The sequence below is a fragment of the Lycorma delicatula genome, chromosome 10 (assembly GCF_047948215.1).
Source record: "Lycorma delicatula isolate Av1 chromosome 10, ASM4794821v1, whole genome shotgun sequence".
In the NCBI taxonomy this organism is placed as follows: domain Eukaryota; kingdom Metazoa; phylum Arthropoda; class Insecta; order Hemiptera; family Fulgoridae; genus Lycorma; species Lycorma delicatula.
This window is the reverse complement of record NC_134464.1, coordinates 3,333,317-3,354,615: the sequence shown is the minus strand read 5'-3', so window position 1 is coordinate 3,354,615 and position 21,299 is coordinate 3,333,317. Positions and strand designations below refer to the sequence as shown.

General features: G+C 30.6%; 1 protein-coding gene across 1 annotated transcript in view; it reads right to left on the bottom strand.

The window, feature by feature from the left end:
* Positions 1 to 21,299, bottom strand: part of LOC142331549 (midasin) — a 640,891-nt gene that overhangs the window by 44,839 nt on the left and 574,753 nt on the right. The window contains exons 52-58 of the mRNA XM_075377535.1: positions 19,949 to 20,163; positions 18,723 to 18,842; positions 15,245 to 15,433; positions 14,141 to 14,361; positions 9,539 to 9,701; positions 7,809 to 7,958; positions 6,740 to 7,638 (exon numbers count right to left, since the gene is read on the bottom strand). Coding sequence (XP_075233650.1) covers positions 6,740 to 7,638; positions 7,809 to 7,958; positions 9,539 to 9,701; positions 14,141 to 14,361; positions 15,245 to 15,433; positions 18,723 to 18,842; positions 19,949 to 20,163 — 1,957 coding nt within the window. The remainder of the gene's footprint in view (positions 1 to 6,739; positions 7,639 to 7,808; positions 7,959 to 9,538; positions 9,702 to 14,140; positions 14,362 to 15,244; positions 15,434 to 18,722; positions 18,843 to 19,948; positions 20,164 to 21,299) is intronic.

Sequence of the window (21,299 nt, the reverse complement as noted above, 5' to 3'; positions counted from 1 at the left end):
GATTTTTGAGGAGGACATCGCTAGAGGTCTGAGTAAAAAAGATAAGATAGAAAATGTAGAAGAAGAATGGGAGAATGTTAAAAAGGAAATTCTTAAATCAGCAGAAGCGAACTTAGGCGGAATAAAGAGAACTGGTAGAAAACCTTGGGTTTCAGACGATATATTGCAGCTGATGGATGAACGTAGAAAATATAAGAATGCTAGTGATGAAGAAAGTAAAAGGAACTATCGGCAATTAAGAAATGCTATAAACAGGAAGTGCAAACTGGCGAAAGAAGAGTGGATTAAAGAAAAGTGTTCAGAAGTGGAAAGAGAAATGAACATTGGTAAAATAGACGGAGCATACAGGAAAGTTAAGGAAAATTTTGGGGTACATAAATTAAAATCTAATAATGTGTTAAACAAAGATGGTACACCTATATATAATACGAAAGGTAAAGTCGATAGATGGGTGGAATATATTGAAGAGTTATACGGAGGAAATGAATTAGAAAATGGTTTTATAGAGGAAGAAGAGGAAGTTGAGGAGGATGAAATGGGAGAAACAATACTGAGATCTGAATTTAAGAGAGCATTAAAAGATTTAAATGGCAGGAAGGCTCCTGGAATAGACGGAATACCTGTAGAATTACTGCGCAGTGCAGGGGAGGAGGCGATTGATAGATTATACAAACTGGTGTGTAATATTTATGAAAAAGGGGAATTTCCATCAGACTTCAAAAAAAGTGTTATAGTAATGATACCAAAGAAATCAGGAGCAGATAAATGTGAAGAATACAGAACAATTAGTTTAACTAGTCATGCATCAAAAATCTTAACTAGAATTCTATACAGAAGAATTGAGAGGAGAGTGGAGGAAGTGTTAGGAGAAGACCAATTTGGTTTCAGGAAAAGTATAGGGACACGGGAAGCAATTTTAGGCCTCAGATTAATAGTAGAAGGAAGATTAAAGAAAAACAAGCCAACATACTTGGCGTTTATAGACCTAGAAAAGGCATTCGATAACGTAGACTGGAATAAAATGTTCAGCATTTTAAAAAAATTAGGGTTCAAATACAGAGATAGAAGAACAATTGCTAACATGTACAGGAACCAAACAGCAACAGTAGCAATTGAAGAACATAAGAAAGAAGCCATAATAAGAAAGGGAGTCCGACAAGGATGTTCTCTATCTCCGTTACTTTTTAATCTTTACATGGAACTAGCAGTTAATGATGTTAAAGAACAATTTAGATTCGGAGTAACAGTACAAGGTGAAAAGATAAAGATGCTACGATTTGCTGATGATATAGTAATTCTAGCCGAGAATAAAAAGGATTTAGAAGAAACAATGAACGGCATAGATGAAGTCCTACGCAAGAACTATCGCATGAAAATAAACAAGAACAAAACAAAAGTAATGAAATGTAGTAGAAATAACAAAGATGGACCACTGAATGTGAAAATAGGAGGAGAAAAGATTATGGAGGTAGAAGAATTTTGTTATTTGGGAAGTAGAATTACTAAAGATGGACGAAGCAGGAGCGATATAAAATGCCGAATAGCACAAGCTAAACGAGCCTTCAGTAAGAAATATAAGTTGTTTACATCAAAAATTAATTTAAATGTCAGGAAAAGATTTTTGAAAGTGTATGTTTGGAGTGTCGCTTTATATGGAAGTGAAACTTGGACAATCGGAGTATCTGAGAAGAAAAGGTTAGAAGCTTTTGAAATGTGGTGCTATAGGAGAATGTTAAAAATCAGATGGGTGGATAAAGTGACAAATGAGGAGGTATTGCGGCAAATAGATGAAGAAAGAAGCATTTGGAAAAATATAGTTAAAAGAAGAGACAGACTTATAGGCCACATACTAAGGCATCCTGGAATAGTCGCTTTAATTTTGGAAGGACAGGTAGAAGGGAAAAATTGTGTAGGCAGGCCACGTTTGGAATATGTAAAACAAATTGTTAGGGATGTAGGATGTAGAGGGTATACTGAAATGAAACGACTAGCACTAGATAGGGAATCTTGGAGAGCTGCATCAAACCAGTCAAGTGACTGAAGACAAAAAAAAAAAAAATACATAAAAACAAGAACGTTAATAATATTTGTTACAACAAATGTTAATAATAAATTCAGCATCTGGATTATTAAAACAAAATAAAATGGCACTACAGAAAATTTCACAGTTTTATTACCAGTAGAATAATTTTTCAAAAATGATTATTTATTATTAAGTACAAATAATATAATAAAACTTACTTGAAGATAATATAATTGAATAATTTACTTCAGGAAAATCATCACATCTAAAATTAAAATATATGTTTCGTATTGATCAGAATTCAATATTTTGAAATAAACTTTAAAAATGCAACAATGCTGTAAATCCAACTTAACAATATGCAATACAAACATATCAAAAAGAATTTCCATTTTTACAAGCATATGTTATCTATTTTTTGAAAGAAAAAGGAAAAATGTTGAACTCCATTATTCATTTAAAAAAAATAGGTATTTACTGCTATGACAATTAATTTTGCTATACCACTGATTAATTTAACAATAAAACACCTTAAAAGTAACCAGTATAGTTGACAGTATTTTAAAAATAATTTCTATTAAAGAAGTAAATAGATTACACAGTTAAATATATTAATAATTGGGTAAATAAAAAATAAAAAAAACTATATATATATAAAAAATACATAATAATTCATAAGTAATTACAAATAAAATCTTCTCTTTACCCTGACTTGCCTTTCAGATATTCATATTACATTTCAAACAATTGCATTACATAAAGTAATTTAATGTTCTTAATTTTGTAGTAGTTATCACTTTGAATTTTATTCACATTTTTTTATAATAAAATATATATACGTGATAATTTAAATAAACATCTGCATAAATTTACTGGAAGTAAAAATTACATCAGCCTGCTCATCATTAGTTAATTTTGGCACCAAGTAAACTCAAAAAAATGCGAGCAAAAAATTTAATATAAAAAAAATATATAAAATAGTTTATCACCTCACAATAATATAATAGCAGATTTGTTAGAAGTATCAACTAATTGTAGATGAGTGATGTGCAACAATAAATGTGTTTAACACAGTCTAAACACATGGTGAATGCAGTAACCATAAAAAATATAAATTATGGATCACAAATCAGTCCAAACTACGACTTTTTTATTATGATCAACACTAGCGAGGTAGTTTCCAAATGGATGCCATGCAACAGCAGTAACAGCTGCTGACAGAAATGTAACAACTTCAAATAAAATGGGCACGTGAAAAACAATGATTCCATAAAGCATCTTCAATTCAAAAACTAAAAAAAAACAATTATCGTTATTACCTAGGGTAAGGCCTCTGAAATCACCACACTAAACGAGAGAAAGAAAACGAGAACGAGTTGCAGGCAGAACATCCGCACACAGTAGAAGTCTGACCTGCAATGCCGAAGGTGACGTGATGAGAAGAAGGGGAAGCAAACTACGCCATAGACAGAAGAGTGTGTGTGTTGACGACAACAGGTAGTGTGCAAGTGTTAGTTTGGGGGAAAAAAAACAGCATAAACGGGAAGTTTGGGAACGATTAGAGAAATGTGGGGAATTCGGGAACGATAGACATAACAATGATTTTATTTTTTATAAACAAGCAGACCATTAAAAGAATTACGTAAGACTAATAAGATAGTTTCTGAATACGAACAAGTTGAGGAATGACATCATCGCAGATAAAGATAATTAGACTTTTAGAAACTTTGACAACAACATTAAAATTGGAGAGAACAAAACAGTTATGACTAATTTGGCTAAATAGGAATTTTTTTTATGAATCATTACGACTACAGCAGACAAAATAGAAAATTATGGTGAATTTGACACTACAAGAAGACCTTGAATTTATTGGATTAAAGCTACTTAACGCATTGGCGTAAACATTAATAATTAATTGAATACTTTAATAAATAATATTAATAAATAAAATCAAAATACAGTACCCTCAAATTTATGACTGCTCAGTGTAAACATGGTAAAGTGTGTTTCATGGTTGTTAAAACTGTTTTTTTTTTTTTTTTAACATGACTGCAGTTTTTCAACAGGGAGTTAAGGGTTTTAATAAATTATCTTATCTGGTTAGCAAGACTTTTTTTACAACAATTACCTTTACACTTTAGTTAAACATTTCTGCTGTACCATATTTTGGGGTTATGTTGAGGAGTGTGCAATTGTTATCTTACATCTTTACTTTATCTTATACCAGCCAATCAGGGCTCGCTTCACTCACCAAGGGGCTCTACCCCCTGGATCATCAATGCATTTGTATCCTCATGTCTGTGGGAATATTGAGTATTTTAGAGAAATATTTTAAGAAAAGATATTAGTGTGAAGAGAATATTTTTCTGAACATTATATTGTTTATATTTAAAATAGACTTAAGGATAGAGTAGAAGTAGAATTTAATAATTTTTAATTGAAATATAATGTTTAATGCTAGCCAAATTGATAACAGGATTGGCTTGGGGATGCCTTCTTTGTTTAGTCTTATGCGTCTTCATGTGGGATTGTGTTAGTTGCCAGTCCAGCTGCTGCTACTGCGCAGAGCAGACCACGTGATGCGCTGTTTGGATGCAAGCCAACGACTCTCTCCCACTAAATAAAGAATCCTTTTTATATTGCTAAATATTAACTGATAAACCCTTTCTTTTATTAATAAAATTAAATAAAAATAATCTATGCTTAGAAATTAAATTAAATAATCTGTAAATTAAATCACAATGAACTGCTTTCAGCGGAAGAGAGCCAACATGTGCAGCTTTCATGTGAATGTATCAACACTAACATCTTCAATACGGGACCGAAGACCTCTAATGCTCCACTGAATAATGTTCACAAACATAGATAAATAAATCCCAGAAAGTATAAAAAAATTAGTTGTATGTGATGCGATTTTTCTTTTTTGTATTTTTGATTTTAAAGAACTTCGATGCCCTGGGATCGGGTGGTTCTTCAACTGTATCCTCCAGTATATGAGGTGATGGAGGAGGAGATTTAGCAGAATGGGATGCCGCAGATGACATCCCAGAGGGGGTGGTTATGTGGGTTCCTTTAATAGGGAGCTTATTAGATGGCTCACCGCCAGCTGTGATGTTCTTCGGGGAACCACTTGCACCTGTTATAACTTTGAATATCAAGAAAGGTGACACCTTTTGGAGGGAGCTACCTTTTTGATTATTTCAGAGGACAACGAATCAAATATTTTTAAAATTCATGTCTAACGATTTGCAATTCTCTTCGATTGGACTTTTATCCACATCAGACAAAGCTGACCAAGACCTCTTTACAAGACTAGGTTTGGTGGTTTTTTCAGATGGACCACCAACCATCATAGTATTATTATTTGGAACTAAAATTTTGGTCCCACGAGTATCGGCAATAAAACAGACCACTCCAGCAGAGCGCACGTGTACTGGAGCTAGAGCTAAATAAAACTGGGTTCACCCTAGTGCCCAGAGGACATCGTTCAAGACTCACTACGTAGAGCCATTCACCCATTAACACGATAGTTCCCACCTTGGGTTATGGTTACGTTTCGTAAGATGTCGCAACATCACTGTATGTATATGTAAGAGAAAACAGTATAGGATAGGATGTTGTTGTGAAGATGTGTTAGGGTAAGTTATAAATTGTGTAGTGTATGTGTATAATGTGAAGTGTTCTGCAGCTCTGGGTGTAGTGGGAGAAAAGCTGCAGAGGCTAGGGCCGTGGGGATGCCAACCCCCAAAATCTTAAAGAATAAGACTCCCTGTCGGGGTAAAATTAGTTATATTTCACTTGAAAGTTACACTTAAAATAAAGAAATACACTTAGCCTAAAGCACAATATGAACTGATTCTGAAATAAAATAATTTTCTAAAATTTATTAAAATAATAAAGTACTGTATTTAAACTCTCAACGAATATCAAACAATCAAAACGTGAAAGTAGAACGATAAATGCTCATGACAAAATGAAGACTATTACTGCTTGCAATAACAGTGTTCATGGCACTGAATAAAATTATTCTCAATTGATACGTATAGAAATTCTAAAAAAAAGATTAATTTGGTGACAAAATATAGGACATGAATTGTTTACACACGCCCGCTATCAAACTTTATAACTGACCGTAGTCTTATAGGCCAGAAGTTGGAACCATAAATGCGATAGTGTATGTTGTGCTAAACAACAATTAGTCATTTACTGTATTTATTATTTTACAAATCATGGTCTGTGTGCAAACTGTTTTTTAATCACATTATTTTATTATAGGCCATTCTGCTTTTTTATTTCCTTTCCATCTTATGGGATAAATTTAACATGTGAAATTAAAATCCATTTTTCTTTTCAGTTTCTGTATTATGAAGTTTTCCATCTTAACAAGATTAATTTCTATTAAAATAAATTGTGGCTTGGAAAACCATTCGTTTTGAGGAGGATTTTGTTTTTAAGAGGTTTCATTTTGGGGAGGTTTCACTGTATATGGATGCACTAAGAATCATCACAGATGAAATGATTTCTTTTTTAAGAAGATAAATTATCGATGAATACCAATTATCAAGTTTCTATTCTGCATGCTTATTTTAACGGGAGATTTGTCAAGGAAAGTATCATGAAGTTAAAAAATATTACATAATTAAATTTCTTAAGAATGACATTTACCCAGGAAAACTTATAATAATAATAATACATCACAATAAGAATACTAACCTTCTACAAAACTTCTTTTCAGCAAATTGTTCAGTATCCAATAATTCAATCAATGACTGAATTTCAAAACTAATATCTTTTAAATTCAGTACTGAAATATCACTGTAAAGATTTCCAATGATCTCCTTTCTTAAATGATGAGGTTTAATAGCACTTTCTTCTTCATCTTCTTCAGTTGCAATAGAATCACTTCCACTAGCAATATTATCTTTGTACTTTTTATATATCTCTTGAATACTTACGAGGATTTTATTCATTAATGTTTCAATTTTATTTCTATAATCTAGTATTTCAGTATTACTACTGAAATCATCATCGGTATTAATTTTCATTTGACTTTTAGACGTATACGCATCCAAAAATGTAACAAAAATATCACTGATATTTTCAATTTTTTCAGATAAATCATTAAAGCATTTTATAAATGGATTACATGTTTCATTTAGATTTATATTTAAATCAAATGCGTTTTTAATCCCCTTAATATCATCAATAAATTTATTTAATTTATTCATAATTTTCTGAATTTCAATATATTCAGTATTTGTAATTAAATTAATAGGAACTACGTTATTAATTTTTTTATCTTTGAAAATTTTTGGATTACCTTTTAGTAAATTATTAATAAATTTATTGTAACAATTAAATGTATTTAATTGTGTTTTAACTTCTTTAATAACTTTAATACAATCACTTAATTTAGTTTTTGTATTTTCCCAAACATAATCACCTTTATTTGCGTTTAACATCGGCCCTAACATATTATTATCTAATATACTAATTGTTAATGGTATTTCATTTTCAACTACTGTTGTTTTTTGAACAGGGCAAGCTTCTAGTAATATATTAAACTGTTCTAAGTAATACACACTATCATTCAATATTTTTGGTAATTCCATCTGTAACAAAAAAAATAATTAACAATACAGTAAAATAATCAAATTATTGACCAGAATAAACAATGATTTAAAAAATCAATTCATTTTATTATTTTTTTAAATGCAATCTTGCCCATGAAAAGAACAGAAAATATTCTAATAAAAATATATTGTAAATATACAAAACATACCTTCACAATTTTTATTATTTCTTCTTCATTTTTATCAAAATCAAATGTTTCAGTACCTTCAATTTCATTTAATTGAACAGACTGACATTTTAACAAATAGAAATACTGCAATGATTCAGTTAATAATTTTTTTTGACCAACAGTAAGTTTCTGTAAATAAGAACAAATAATATTATAATGTAAAAGTAGAATGTCATAATAAATTGAATATCAAAGATGTACATCTCGATTCCCCCCCGAGGGGAGAAGATCCCACCTCGTAGCGTGTCCGGTCGCTACACCACCCCCTCCGTTCCTAGCCAGTAGTGGCTTTAACGGAGGAAATATCAAAGATGTACAACTAAGATTAAAAGAACTGACTGACTAATGTAAGAAACTGAATTTTAGGAACATTTTAATTCTTAGAAGTATTGAACATTTTTCAGCTGAACTACAATATGCAGTTTAATTAAATATTTCATTTAAGACTGAAGATGCGGGATCCCGCCAAAGTATTTTCATGGAAAAATTAAGGTAAGATATGTCTAATCTCAATATTCTGCACTAGGTGGTATATATTATTAAAATGTAAAATGTAATTTAACAGTACAGAGGAATATTAAGAATCTTAAAAAGATTAATTTCAGTAAAATAATATATACATGTATGTTATAGTGAGCATTTAAACAATGTCACATTGGCAGAAGGCCATGCATGTATAGTACCCACAAAAAAAAGGCCAAAAGCAGCTGTAAGTGGAGTATCACCACAAACCAGCTTTTGAATTTGACAGCTCTTAGTACTGTAGTATGTATACACACACGCACGTGTTATCATGCATCTTTAGTATTTTTTTAAACTCAATATCTTAATTCAAAATCATCTTACAATAAATTACATATACATTTTCTTAAGTTATTACAAGAAAGAAAAGACAGAAAATAAATAAACTGACACAATTTGATCTCACTTAAGTTAATCCAAAACAATTAAAAACAAATAGACACTTATGGAAAACACAAATTCTTAAACACCTGATGGAAAAACTAATTAAATAAATTTGAAATAATCTTTCCTTCTTCTCCAACATCTAAGAAAAAAAAAAAGCAAAGGACCACTTAAAAGTTATCGGTGACAGATTTGGTTGTCCATGACTCTTAACGATAAATGACACTGATCTCATAAAAAGTTAAAACACACCAATCTACTATAACCACCAGAATACCATAAGTAGGTGAAGATCATATCAGAAGATCAACACCATTAAGTACCTTTCTTTTTCTGCTTAGCCTCCGTAACCACCGTAAGGTATTACTTACGGAAAGGTAAGATATTCCCTTATACTTACAGTAAGGTATTACATAAGGATGAATGAGGATCATATGTATGAATGTAAATGAGTGTAGTCTTGTACAGTTTCACTCATAAATGAGCACAACTTATTGACTCGCTCCAATACAAAATAAATAAATATACTCTTTGCAAGAAAATCTTCATATATTTACGTTATTCAACTGAATGAATGCTGAAGTTAAGGATAATTATAAAAATCAAAGGTTAATCTGATTTATAGTTTACCAATTAGTGGCTTTGTAAAAAAAATTATGAAGTCTGTACTACTTTTAATAATGAATTATATGTAAGGCATTAAAACATTTTAATTGCAAATCTACACCTAAACATACCCGTGTAACTGCATAACATAAATATAAAACATTTCTCACTGAATAATAATCTTTTAAGATATTTACCATTAGATGAGTAGTAAATCCACGGCATCGTTCAACATTTGGTGGGCCTAATTCTTTATGTGGGTGCTGTGATGTTAATTGCAATTGTGCAGCTCGAGCTACAGCAACCCAAAAATATTTTTCACAATAACTCCAAGCTCCTAACAAATCATTATCTGCAGATCTAAAACAAAAAAAGTAAATATATGAATAAAATTCAAATAAATTCTTTAGCACAATGTTTCTCAACCTGTGGGACATGTCCCCCTAGGAAAACTTGATAACACTAAATAGGGGGGGGGGGCAAGTATATAAAAAAAATATTATTAAAAAATTATATCAATTTACTGAAAGTAAAGCACAACAAAATATATTATGACATAATAAATAATAAAATACACATCTACACTGATATAATACACTTATAAATAGGACAGTATCAGTACTGCACAATGTCTTGAATAAATAATTAACTTACCAATACTAAATTAAAAACAACTTTCATAATTATTAGTGACTCCCTTGGGCCTGTCTTGCAGAGCAAAGTTTTTTGAAGGAAGGTTTAATATTAGAAATCCAGTTTTGCAAAGGTAGGATGTTAAATATGGTAATAGTATTCAAAATGCTTTTGTTTTCAGTGGAGGAAACTCATCATCCACCCCTGTCCAAAATTCAAAGAGTGATTTCTTACTAAATTGTCTTTTGATTTCACCACTTGCTGTGAAGTCTATGAAGATTTCTTCTTCGGCAGTTGACAGTCCTTTGAGAGTATTTTGAAATGGATCCCTAACCCACTCGTAACTTGCTACCAAGTTGTCATCAACAAGAAAATACTTTAGTAAATTCTTTGTCAGCAGGGCTAAATGATTTTCAACGGTTAAAAAAACAACTTTCACATGTTGTTCTTCAGCCTTGTAAGTTTTAACACATTCATCCACATTTTCAAATATTTCTAGACTTTTTCCTTCAAATTTCTGCTCCACAATATTCTACAAAAAGCATTAAATTTATCACTCGTATCCAACGTATGTGCATTTGCTCATTAGAGTTGAAGATTCAAGGTATTTAATTTCTCGAATATGTCAACAGAGTAGCTCAATTCCATTACAAATAAACCATCTCAAAACTTCTCGGCTTCTGGTCGGTTTTCCTCTTCTAGAAAAATGGCAATTTCATCACTTAATTCATAAACTCTGCAAAAATTTACCACGTGATAACAATCTTGCCTCGCAATAAAATATTAACGTTGAATGTACTGCACCCGTCTTTACAAAGTGTAGAAAAGATTCTTGATTTTAGGGTCTCATTTTTATATAATTTACTACAGTTACAACCATTGTTAGCTCAATATTCAGACCTGGACTCATTTCTTTGGAAACCAGAGCTTCTCTGTGGATCATGAAATGTGTCCAGACACATTTTGGAAAATTTTGTTTTGAAAGTGCTTGTATACTTTGGAATCTTCCAGACACTGAACGAGTAACCCACCGGGTTGGTCTAGTGGTGAACGTGTCTTCGCAAATCAGCTGATTTAAAAGTTGAGAGTTCCAACGTTCAAGCTTTAGTAAAGGCATTTACTTTTATATGGATTTGAATACTAGATCGTGGATACCAGTGTTCTTTGGTGTTGGGTTTCAATTAACCACACATCTCAGAAAAAGTCGACCTGAGACTGTACAAGACTATACTTCACTTACATTAATACCTCTGAAGCAATCCTCTTAAGTAATACCTAACAGCGACTCCTGATGTCTAAACAGAAAAAAAAACAAAGAAAAAAGACACTGAAAGGATCATCGGTTTATATTCTGACACAAATTTTCCACTCTATGTTTCCCTCATTTATAAAATCATTAAAGATAGCAAATAATGCGACTGCTGTTGCTTTGAGTTCAATTGGTTTGCAGAAGAGTATTTCTACTGCTGACATACCATCACAAAATCGAACACAGGCATTGAAATGGGCATCTTTATTGCTATCTGTTGCCCTTATCAAGCTGAATGGAAAACAGTTTGTCATGCAACTTCCCAAAAAGCTGAAGCTGCACATCTTCAGCTATATCACTAATTCGACGGGCAACAATATCATTTGATAGAGGTATGGACTGCAACTGTTTGGCAAAATTATCTCTGAACATAGTTTCTACAATCTCAATTGGAGCTGGCAAAATAAGCTCCTCACTAATGGTATGAAGCTTTTTACATCTGGTTATTTTATATGAAATTTTGTAAGAGGCAAGTAATGCTTTTTCAGTCGCTAAGTTTTTTAAAAATGATGTTTTCTTTTCATATGATTTCAATTTTAATTCGAAGAATTCTCGAGGTTTATTAACGTATTCACTATGAAGCGTTTCCAAATGTTGTTTAAGTTTATTAGGCTTCATGCTGTCTGCTGCCAAAACTTTTGAGCAAATGACACACAGGGACCTTATTCTTCACTTACTTCAGTACTGGTAAACCCAAAATTCAAATATTCTTGAGAATACTTTCTTGAATTTATTTTCGGAACCATGCTCATCTGTGCTCTTGTTGATTTTTCACTATCGTCTAATGCTCGCTTATACCCACATAAAAATTTATTCATGATTCTGTATAAATGTACCGCCATAAATATTTAATACCGTTAATTGCAATTAACATGCAAATTACAACATACACATTCACAATAAATTCGATAGCGTTAGAAGGATTGACTCGACTGAGACCGGTTGGAATTGAACGAGGGCAGTATCTATTCACATTTGTACAGACGGTCGCGCAGATGTTCCAGAATGTTTGAGACAAATTGGAACATCTTGCAAAGCCACAAGAATGTCCGATATGGTGGATGTAAGACAGAGAGCAATAGAGAGTCATCGATTCTGGTTTTTTCAATGCAGCAAATAATAATAATAAAAAAAATACTGAATTTAATTTTAAAAATAAAAATAGTATAACAATCAATACGTAATTTGTTAATTAAATAGTCACAGACAAAAATGAAATTCTAACGTAATAAAAATTTATACGTATATTAATCTGTTTAAAAAGTAGACCTGATCAAGATATCTATAGTGAAATGATGATTGTTGAAATAATGCTACATAAGATGACTCCTATTAGAAAGAAGAAGGTAATTAAGATGACAGATAACATAATACAGGCAAAGTAATTTAGAAAATTCTAGAGGGAAGAGACTATGAAAAATACACTAAGCAGAAGCCTTTACCTAAAATCTAATAAAAACAATAAAATACTGAAAGATACTGAAAAGTGAAATGTAAGCTTCATCCACAAACTAAAGACAGTTTAGCTGTAATAAATTTAAAAAGTAATAATTAAAAATATTTTTTTTTGTATCTAATCATTTAAATTTAATACTTATAATGTTGAGCAGTAAGAATTTCTTCTATTCAATCTTTATTAGAGGTGGTATTATGGGGCATCATGAGCCATGATGGGTTCCCAGGCTCCTTTCTGAAGAACACCAAAAAAGGAGAATGGCTAATGCTTTATATTTTTGGCCTAATACAGTGAGGAAGGAGATGAACTTTTTGGACTACAGTGTCACAGGGGACAAGACATGGGTTTCTTGCATCGCTCCAACATCAAAGCGGCAATCAATGGAATGGCGACACACATCTCCAACAAAGTGAAAGCCAAACAGACAATGTCAACACACAAGATTATGGTAACTATGGTTTTGGGATACACCTGGTGTCCTTTTAGTTGATTTTAAGTCCAAAGGGACTACAATAAACTCAGCTGAATACTGTGAGACCTTGATGAAGCTTCAACGTACTGTACAGAATAAGCTCCATGGCCTTCTGTAATCTGGAGTTTTGTTGCTGCATGACAATGTACAACATCATTCTGCTGCTCAAATTCTAGTGTTAATGATCTTTTGGATGAGAGCAAATGGAAACATTTTTTGGCAATATCTTATAGTTTCATTTGTATTAAAAAACAGACCTTTCTTAAAAAATATACTCAACTTCCAAAATTTTTAAGAAATAAGCCAGTCATTTTTATTTATTACAATTAGTTTTTAAAAACTGAACTGGTTTTGTGTAATATAGTAAACTTGAAAATCTATTGTTACATCAATGAAACCATACGAAGTAGTTTAGGCATTTCTGGTGGTTGTAGAAAAGGCTCGCCATCAATTTCAGGCCATTTACAATTTTTTTTAAATTTTCTTCAGTTTTAAAGAAGTGCCTGATTCACTGGGGCTCCTTTCAATATTTTAATGGATATTTCCATTCACACAAACAATTCTTTCATACGCTTTTCACCACATACACATATAATTAAAATCAGGTTAACTGAAATTTTATGTTATTAATTTAGCAAATTTTCTCATTTTTATTTTTACACTTTTTAAACATCAGGAAAGTTGTAATAATTTAACAATATAGTGACAAAATTTGTCTTAGAAAAAACTTATACAAGTAACAGAGGACTTTACACTGTTTATGGGAGGTCACCTGTGCGAACTTTTCAGGTACAAAAAAAATCCTGCAAATGCAGAAATAAAATAAATTCCACACACTAGATTACAAGAAATATTTACAATTTTTTTTAAAATATTAAAATTTATTCTTTAAATTAATTAAAAAAAAAAAACAAGATTATAAAACTAACCTGGTATGAATTATTTTCAAAGCATTTTCTAAATCTGCAGGTGGAAGAATAAAGTGATCATTTAGACTAGCTGAATCAGATGAATGTAAAAGTAAACCAGTTTTATAATTTAAACCGATATCAGCTAACATTTTAAAAAGATCAGATAATGATTTACGTTTCTGTTGCAGTATATTCTTCGCCTGAGATTTTTGTTTATCTTTTGGTAATGTACGATCAACCTGTAACAAAAAATAAAGATTATTTGACAATAACTAAATTTTTTTTTTTTTTAAATAACCTATTTTAAATTCAGATACACAAATGATCAAATTAAAAATAAAAAAATAAGTGTTTTAATTTGAAAATTATGTTTTCAAAATCAAGTAACTGTTGTAAGTTGCAGACATGTATTTTAAATTATTTACGATTACGATGAATCATATGTATAACTCATGCTCTGCCGGTTTTTGTTCTGGGTCCTAATGATGCAACCAAATTTTGTTGCCTGTCACAATATTGAAAAGGAAATCATCTTCCTTGTCATGATAATCTTTCAGATATTTTGAAATAATAGGAATAACAATGATGATCCATAACAATGATGACCAACAGAAAATGAGAGGCGTAGGTCAACAAGTTTCAGAATATTGGTAGTAAGGGGATGAAATTACAAGATGGCAGCACATATCACTTTGTGTGACATTTTGTTTTCCTTCTAAATTCTAGTGCATTATATTTCAGCCTGCCCTGTTAAATGTAATATAAAAAAAATAATGACTTGCTCCCCCACTAACATGTAAATAATATATTTTATTTATTTATTATTTTTTAATTAATTTACCAATTTCCCAATTGTGAAATAACTTTGCTATACACCTATATTCATTAGCCAGATTGATACAATAGTTCTTGGGATTAAATTTGACTTATACCGATGATTCATCGGTATAAGTCAAATTTAATCCCATTGTTTGGTAATGCAGATGGAAAAATATATAAATAAATAAAAGAATGAAGTACATAAAGAAAGTAAACAATAATTATCATTAAAAAAAAATTAACAACTAAAAAACAATATATATATATCTACACAAAATTTATCCAGTAAAATGATTTTTTTACCTCCAAATCATCCAACTGCTGAGCTGTTGTAACAATTTCGCCAGCAAATTCATCAATAGTTTGAATAAGATTTGAATATGATATATTCTGAATAATAGTTTTACAAACATGTTTTGCTTTTTTCAAATAAGTTAAATCTTTACTTAGAATACTTCCTTTTTCCAATAATTTCTTTTCTTCATTAGAAACCTGTGAAAAGTACACATAAGAAAAACATAAACTTAAAATAATATGTTTCCTTTGCACATATAAATTTGTTTTAAAATTCCCAGTCTTCTTTTATGAGGGTAATCCAAATATAAACAGGATTTTTGTTCCTGAGCGTCTATGGCTGGTAGGACTCGGCCTGCGCTTCTAGTATGTTTGGGTGGGGTCATTAACAGTGGGGAGAGCCGGCTATTCCACACTCCCAACCAATTTGTCAGTAATGCTTATGATCTTAGAGCAACAGGTGCACCCCACCACTGCACAACACATATAATTATGAAATTTCTTGCTCGTGAAGGAGTTCAGGTGATGGAAATTTTCCGGAGATTGATTGCACAGTTTGGGAACCAAACACTGTCAAGGACTTGTGTGTTTGCTGGCATAAAGAGTTCAAGGAAGGACGAGAATGACTGAAAAATCAGGAACACGATCGCCATCCTCGGACCAGCATTACAGATGAAAACATTTGCACAGTTAAAGACATTCTTAAAGACGATCGACAGGCGAGAGTATCCGAAATTGCAAAACAGGTTGGAATAAGTTATGGGAGCTGACAAGTGATCATCACAAATTACCTACAATTCTGAAAAGTGTGTGGCAGATGGGTCCCTCGCCTTTTGACCGCAGATCAGAAGTTGAGACATCTTGGAGGTCTGTCAGAGGTTTACAGAAAGGTGATGCATTTTTGAGTCAGATCGTCACCTGCAACGAAACACGGATTCACCACTACACTCCCCAGTTGAAACAAGCCAGTATGGAGTGGTGGAAGAAAGGGGAGGCAGCCCCAGTGAAGGCCAAGACTCGACTGTCAGCTGGCAAGGTTCTTTAAACTGTTATTTTTGGCCAGCGAGGCATTTTGCTCATGATTTTTTGAATGAGCAATGCACAATCAATACTGCTCACTACTGCGAGCTGTTGGGCTGCGTATCGCCGCAAAAGACGAGACCAACGGATTGGAGGCCATCCTCCTCCACAACATCACCAGGACATATACTGCAGCCCTAATGGTCTCAAAACTAGAAGAAATGCACTGGACTCAACTTGATCATCCTCCCTACAGCCTGGACCTTTCACCGTGCGATTTTCATTTGTTTGGACCACTTAAAGAAGCTCTAGGAGGGCAACAATTTGAAGATGACGAGGGCGTGGAGGGATTCATGCGCAATTGGCTCCTGACGCAACTAGCTTCATTCTACGATGCTGCGATAAACAACCTTCCTTCTTGCTGGGAAAAATGTATTTCTAAAGCAGGAAACTATGAACAAAAATAAATTACATTTGACTTTTATTTTTTTAAATAATTAAAAAAAAAATAAAATCCCATTTATATTTGATTTACCCTTGTATTAAAGAAATTATTATTATTTGTACAGGAAATGTTCACAGTGTTCAAAGACAGATGAATTATCTTTAATACTCAAATAATATGTATATTTATGATTCAAGGTAGGAAGAACAAAGTATTTCATAACGAATTTCTAAAGTTATAAGGTAAAATTGAAATATTAGAAGATATTCTGAACGTTTAGCAATTAAAGAAATACACATAAAAACTAACCTTACTTTTATACTTAATTAAATACAACTGTAATAAAGTATTTTTAAATTAATTTTAATCTTTTAAAAAAGATACCTCACAGGTGCTATTTGTAGTAGGCTCTCATTGATCTTCATTTGTTGTTCTGATAATCGGGTGTACATAACATGTTTATGTCTACCCTTATATTTTATTATTTATCAACATAATTAATAAATGTATCTATAAAATAGATGATAATATAAAACATATATAACCTATTAAGATTAATAATAATTTTATTACAGTAATGTTTAATTAATATTTATTCTATTGAATAATTCTTGAAAACATATACAGACACATTCATTTATTAGTTCCACTTAAAATTGTTCTTAACTTACACTTGATACATATCAAATGAAATGTATATACATACATAAAGACATAAAAAATATCCATACATATAAATCATAAATAAAATACATTAAAAAATTTACAATTGTAATAAAATTATAATAGGTGCATAATCATAACAATTATAGATGATTTAATCATGAATCACTCCCTAAAAAAATTAGCACAGCTATTTTCAAAAACAGCAATCATCTCATGCCAGGTTTATTAAGAAAAGAATAAAGTGGTTTCCCATTGTTTTCTTTACTGAATCAAATATACTTTTGTATAACATGATACGAACTCCACAGCAATGCAAATATATTCAGCCCTAAAAATGACACCTTCACTCTGTTCATCAAAGGTATGAGCTGAGTAATGAACGTTTTTCTCTCGGAGAAAGCAACACTTACTTTTGCCATTTGTATTTCAGATAATTTACATGTATTACAATCAAAGAAAAACTGACAGATAATGTAAACCAACAAATTAACAAACCTCTTTCAGTTTGAAACAATGCATTTTATGCAAAACTTCTAATCAGCAGGAGAACAAGTTAACATCATAATTTATAAAAACTAAAAATAAAATAAGTTCTGTGAGATATTTTGCATTTCCTGAAAAATGCTAAGGATTAAAAAACTAGATAAAATTTACAACAAAAATTAAGGTAAACATTAAAATAAGTAAACACCATGAATATATATATATATACTAGTTGACAGGCAATGCTTCGCCATTGCTAGATTTGAGTATATATAGATTAAATGAACACAAATGAAATTTTGATAAAACATTATGGAACTTTGCAAAATTTAACCTTTCTCTTTTCCCTTTTTCTTTTCTTCCCTTTCTCCCTATTTCTCTTTTCCATTTTTCGCAAAAAAAAATTTTTTTTTTCACGTAACTAATTCTGAGTGTGAGCCAAATCGAACCATAAATGCAATCTTCACGAATATCTCAACCCCAGCGCATCTAGCGGGTCCATTTTTTGCAGAACTACTTCTTTTCACGTAAGTAACATATATTCTGAATATGAGCCAAATCGGACCATGAATACAATTTTCCGAAATATCTCGACCCCAGCGCCACCTAGTGGATCCAGACTAATCCAGAAACCTTTGTGGGCAGGCGCACAACATACATATATATATATATATATATATAAACATGGTTATTATGGATACCTTCATTGAATATCTACCTTGAAATGTATGTTCTAGTCCACATAGGTAGGGTAATGAATGATTACCCTACAACATGAGACACATTTCAAGTAGATTATTTAAACTAAAGATGTCAGCCTTACATTCTGGTTGAAAAGATACATAATTAGAATAATTAAAAACAATTAAATACCTTGAATACAGCTTCAGTAATGTAATAATCTGGATTACATTTAACAATTGATGATACTTGTTGTTTATTAGAGTATTCTATTTTTGTCATGGCATTTATAGCCGGCTCATTTAATATAATCTGAAATAAACAACAAATAAATATAACTCAGTTTAATTAAATCAATTACGAGAAGAAGATTTTAACCTGATTCTGTTACCAACAAATATTAACCAGTACCTGAACTGGTAATGACATTTTGATATGTATTTCTATTCGGTTTAAGTAGAAAAGAAAACAGTAAAAATGGAAAAAAGTAAAAATAGAGAAATTTAAAAAATATACTGTAATTAAATAAAAGGTAATTTTCATCTGTAATCTGTAATTATCATAAACAGAGAGTTAAATTTTAGGATAGATAACAAATTGCAGTCATTGTTTAGATGAAGTGAAGTAGTAATTTGATTTTGAGCTAACATGTACAAAAAATTAATCACTGTTCAGTAATACATATACATATGAATTAACATTATACATTACAATTAACATTGTTTAGGATAAAAACAACCACCAATTGCACCAATACATTTTATAAAATCTGAGTTTTGTCATTACAGTATAATTATATGCAATAAATTTTTTAAAATTTTACAACATAGTTTGCTTTATTTAAAATCTTTCATATTTCAGACCAATGGTCAAAATTGAAGAGTCAAAACCAATGACAAAAAAAGAAGCACTTATAAAAAAATATTTTTTTTTTAACAAAACTTACAAACAGATATTTAGAACATTAAATAATGTTGTTGTAGGTATTATAAATATGATAGGTCCTGGTTAAACCGATACTGTTGAATCGACACAAGCTACAACTTACGAACATAATAATATCATTAACAAAAAAAAAATTAAAAACTACATTCTGTTACTTCAAAAAGCTTCACTATACATAAAGTAAGTAAGTGGTTCTCTGTAAATACAAAATCTGGATTATAAAAATCACGTTGATCACCCCACATGATCATTCTTCACTGCATTTGCATTAATAATTTTTTTTATGTAAAAAAAATCACATAAAATAATACATTAAACAACATTGTTTTATAATTTCTACAGAACATAAAAAATTACTAAGTTTCATTTTGTAAATAAAATATATCCAATTACTTTATCAAAGTCTCTTCTATTACCAAATCGGTTACTAGGTTAAGATAAGATAATAACTGTATTAGTGGAAAAAATAATACCTCATATTCCTTAATATATTTATGTAAAGTACGATAATTTCTGTCAACATTTTCTTTAACAGACCAATAACCAATTTCATTCCAACGTGCGATTTTAACAAAATCTTTTAACTTCTTTTCAACATTTACACTTAATTCTTGAATATGATGTTCAATTACATCTTTAAATTGTTTATAATACTGAAATAAATTCCAAAATATATTTGTCAACTCATCTGTAAACAAAAAAAAATTTAAATATTCATTGCAGCTATGGGTTCATAGTTGATACCTATAAAATATTAACAAAAGTAGTATTATTACATCCACAAAAATATATGCATTTCCATATAAATTTTTAAAAAATTAACTAAATCAAGCCGTACTGCTCCAAAAATTATATTATTACTTAGTAGACAAATACATTAGAGATCGACTGAAAATTAAACTTTTAGTAAATATAATCCTTAAAAACTGACACAAAGTGGGAAAACAAGTGGCAAGAGAAAAGTTGAGTAACAAAGATTAAACTGAAAAACCAACTTTCTTAAAGGGAAAACAGATTGTTTTTCATGGGATTGCTTTTCTTTTTAATTTTGTTTTATGGCACAGATTAATTATTTTTATTTTAATCAAATTTATTTTTTCCCCCATAATGATAAACTATTTTTAACTCACGCTTTATATATTTCAACAGAATGCATATCGTTGTAAAAACCTTACTAATGTGTAACATAGTTATTGGGACACTTTATTAACAAAAAGTTTAATGTATTTTTCCTCTATGATTAAATGAAAACTTGATGAATGTTTTATATTCTTACCCCGGATACACATAACCTCAATGAAATTCAACATTCTCAGTACCCAGGTCAAGTTTGTAACACTACTGTATTAATTCCTAAACAAAAATTTAATAATTAACAGGTTCAGTAACATCTGGAAACAAAATTATTACTATTTTTAATACATTTCACATACAGAAATGACGAATGCAGTTTCACAATCTATACCGAAGCAATTTAAAAGTTTCACCAAATGTTTGAAAGAACTAATCGTAATTAAATTATAATTGTTACTTAATTCCCAATTTCTGCTACGATGGGGGTTTTTAAAGCCATTTAGATATCTTTAAGTGTTGTTTCAGTGTAAAATAAACAGCAAACAGAAGTGGTCTTTACAATGAAAAAGCTCTCATGGTTTCTGAACAGTACAGTGCAAAAATAATGAATAATTTCAAAAGTATCTGTAAAACTTTCATAATGAATCTGTAATTTATAATTATAGTTAAAAACTCTAGACCATCACAATCTTCTACAATAAATATTTATCACATTTTATTTATTTTATAAGAAGTAAATTTGAAATATAT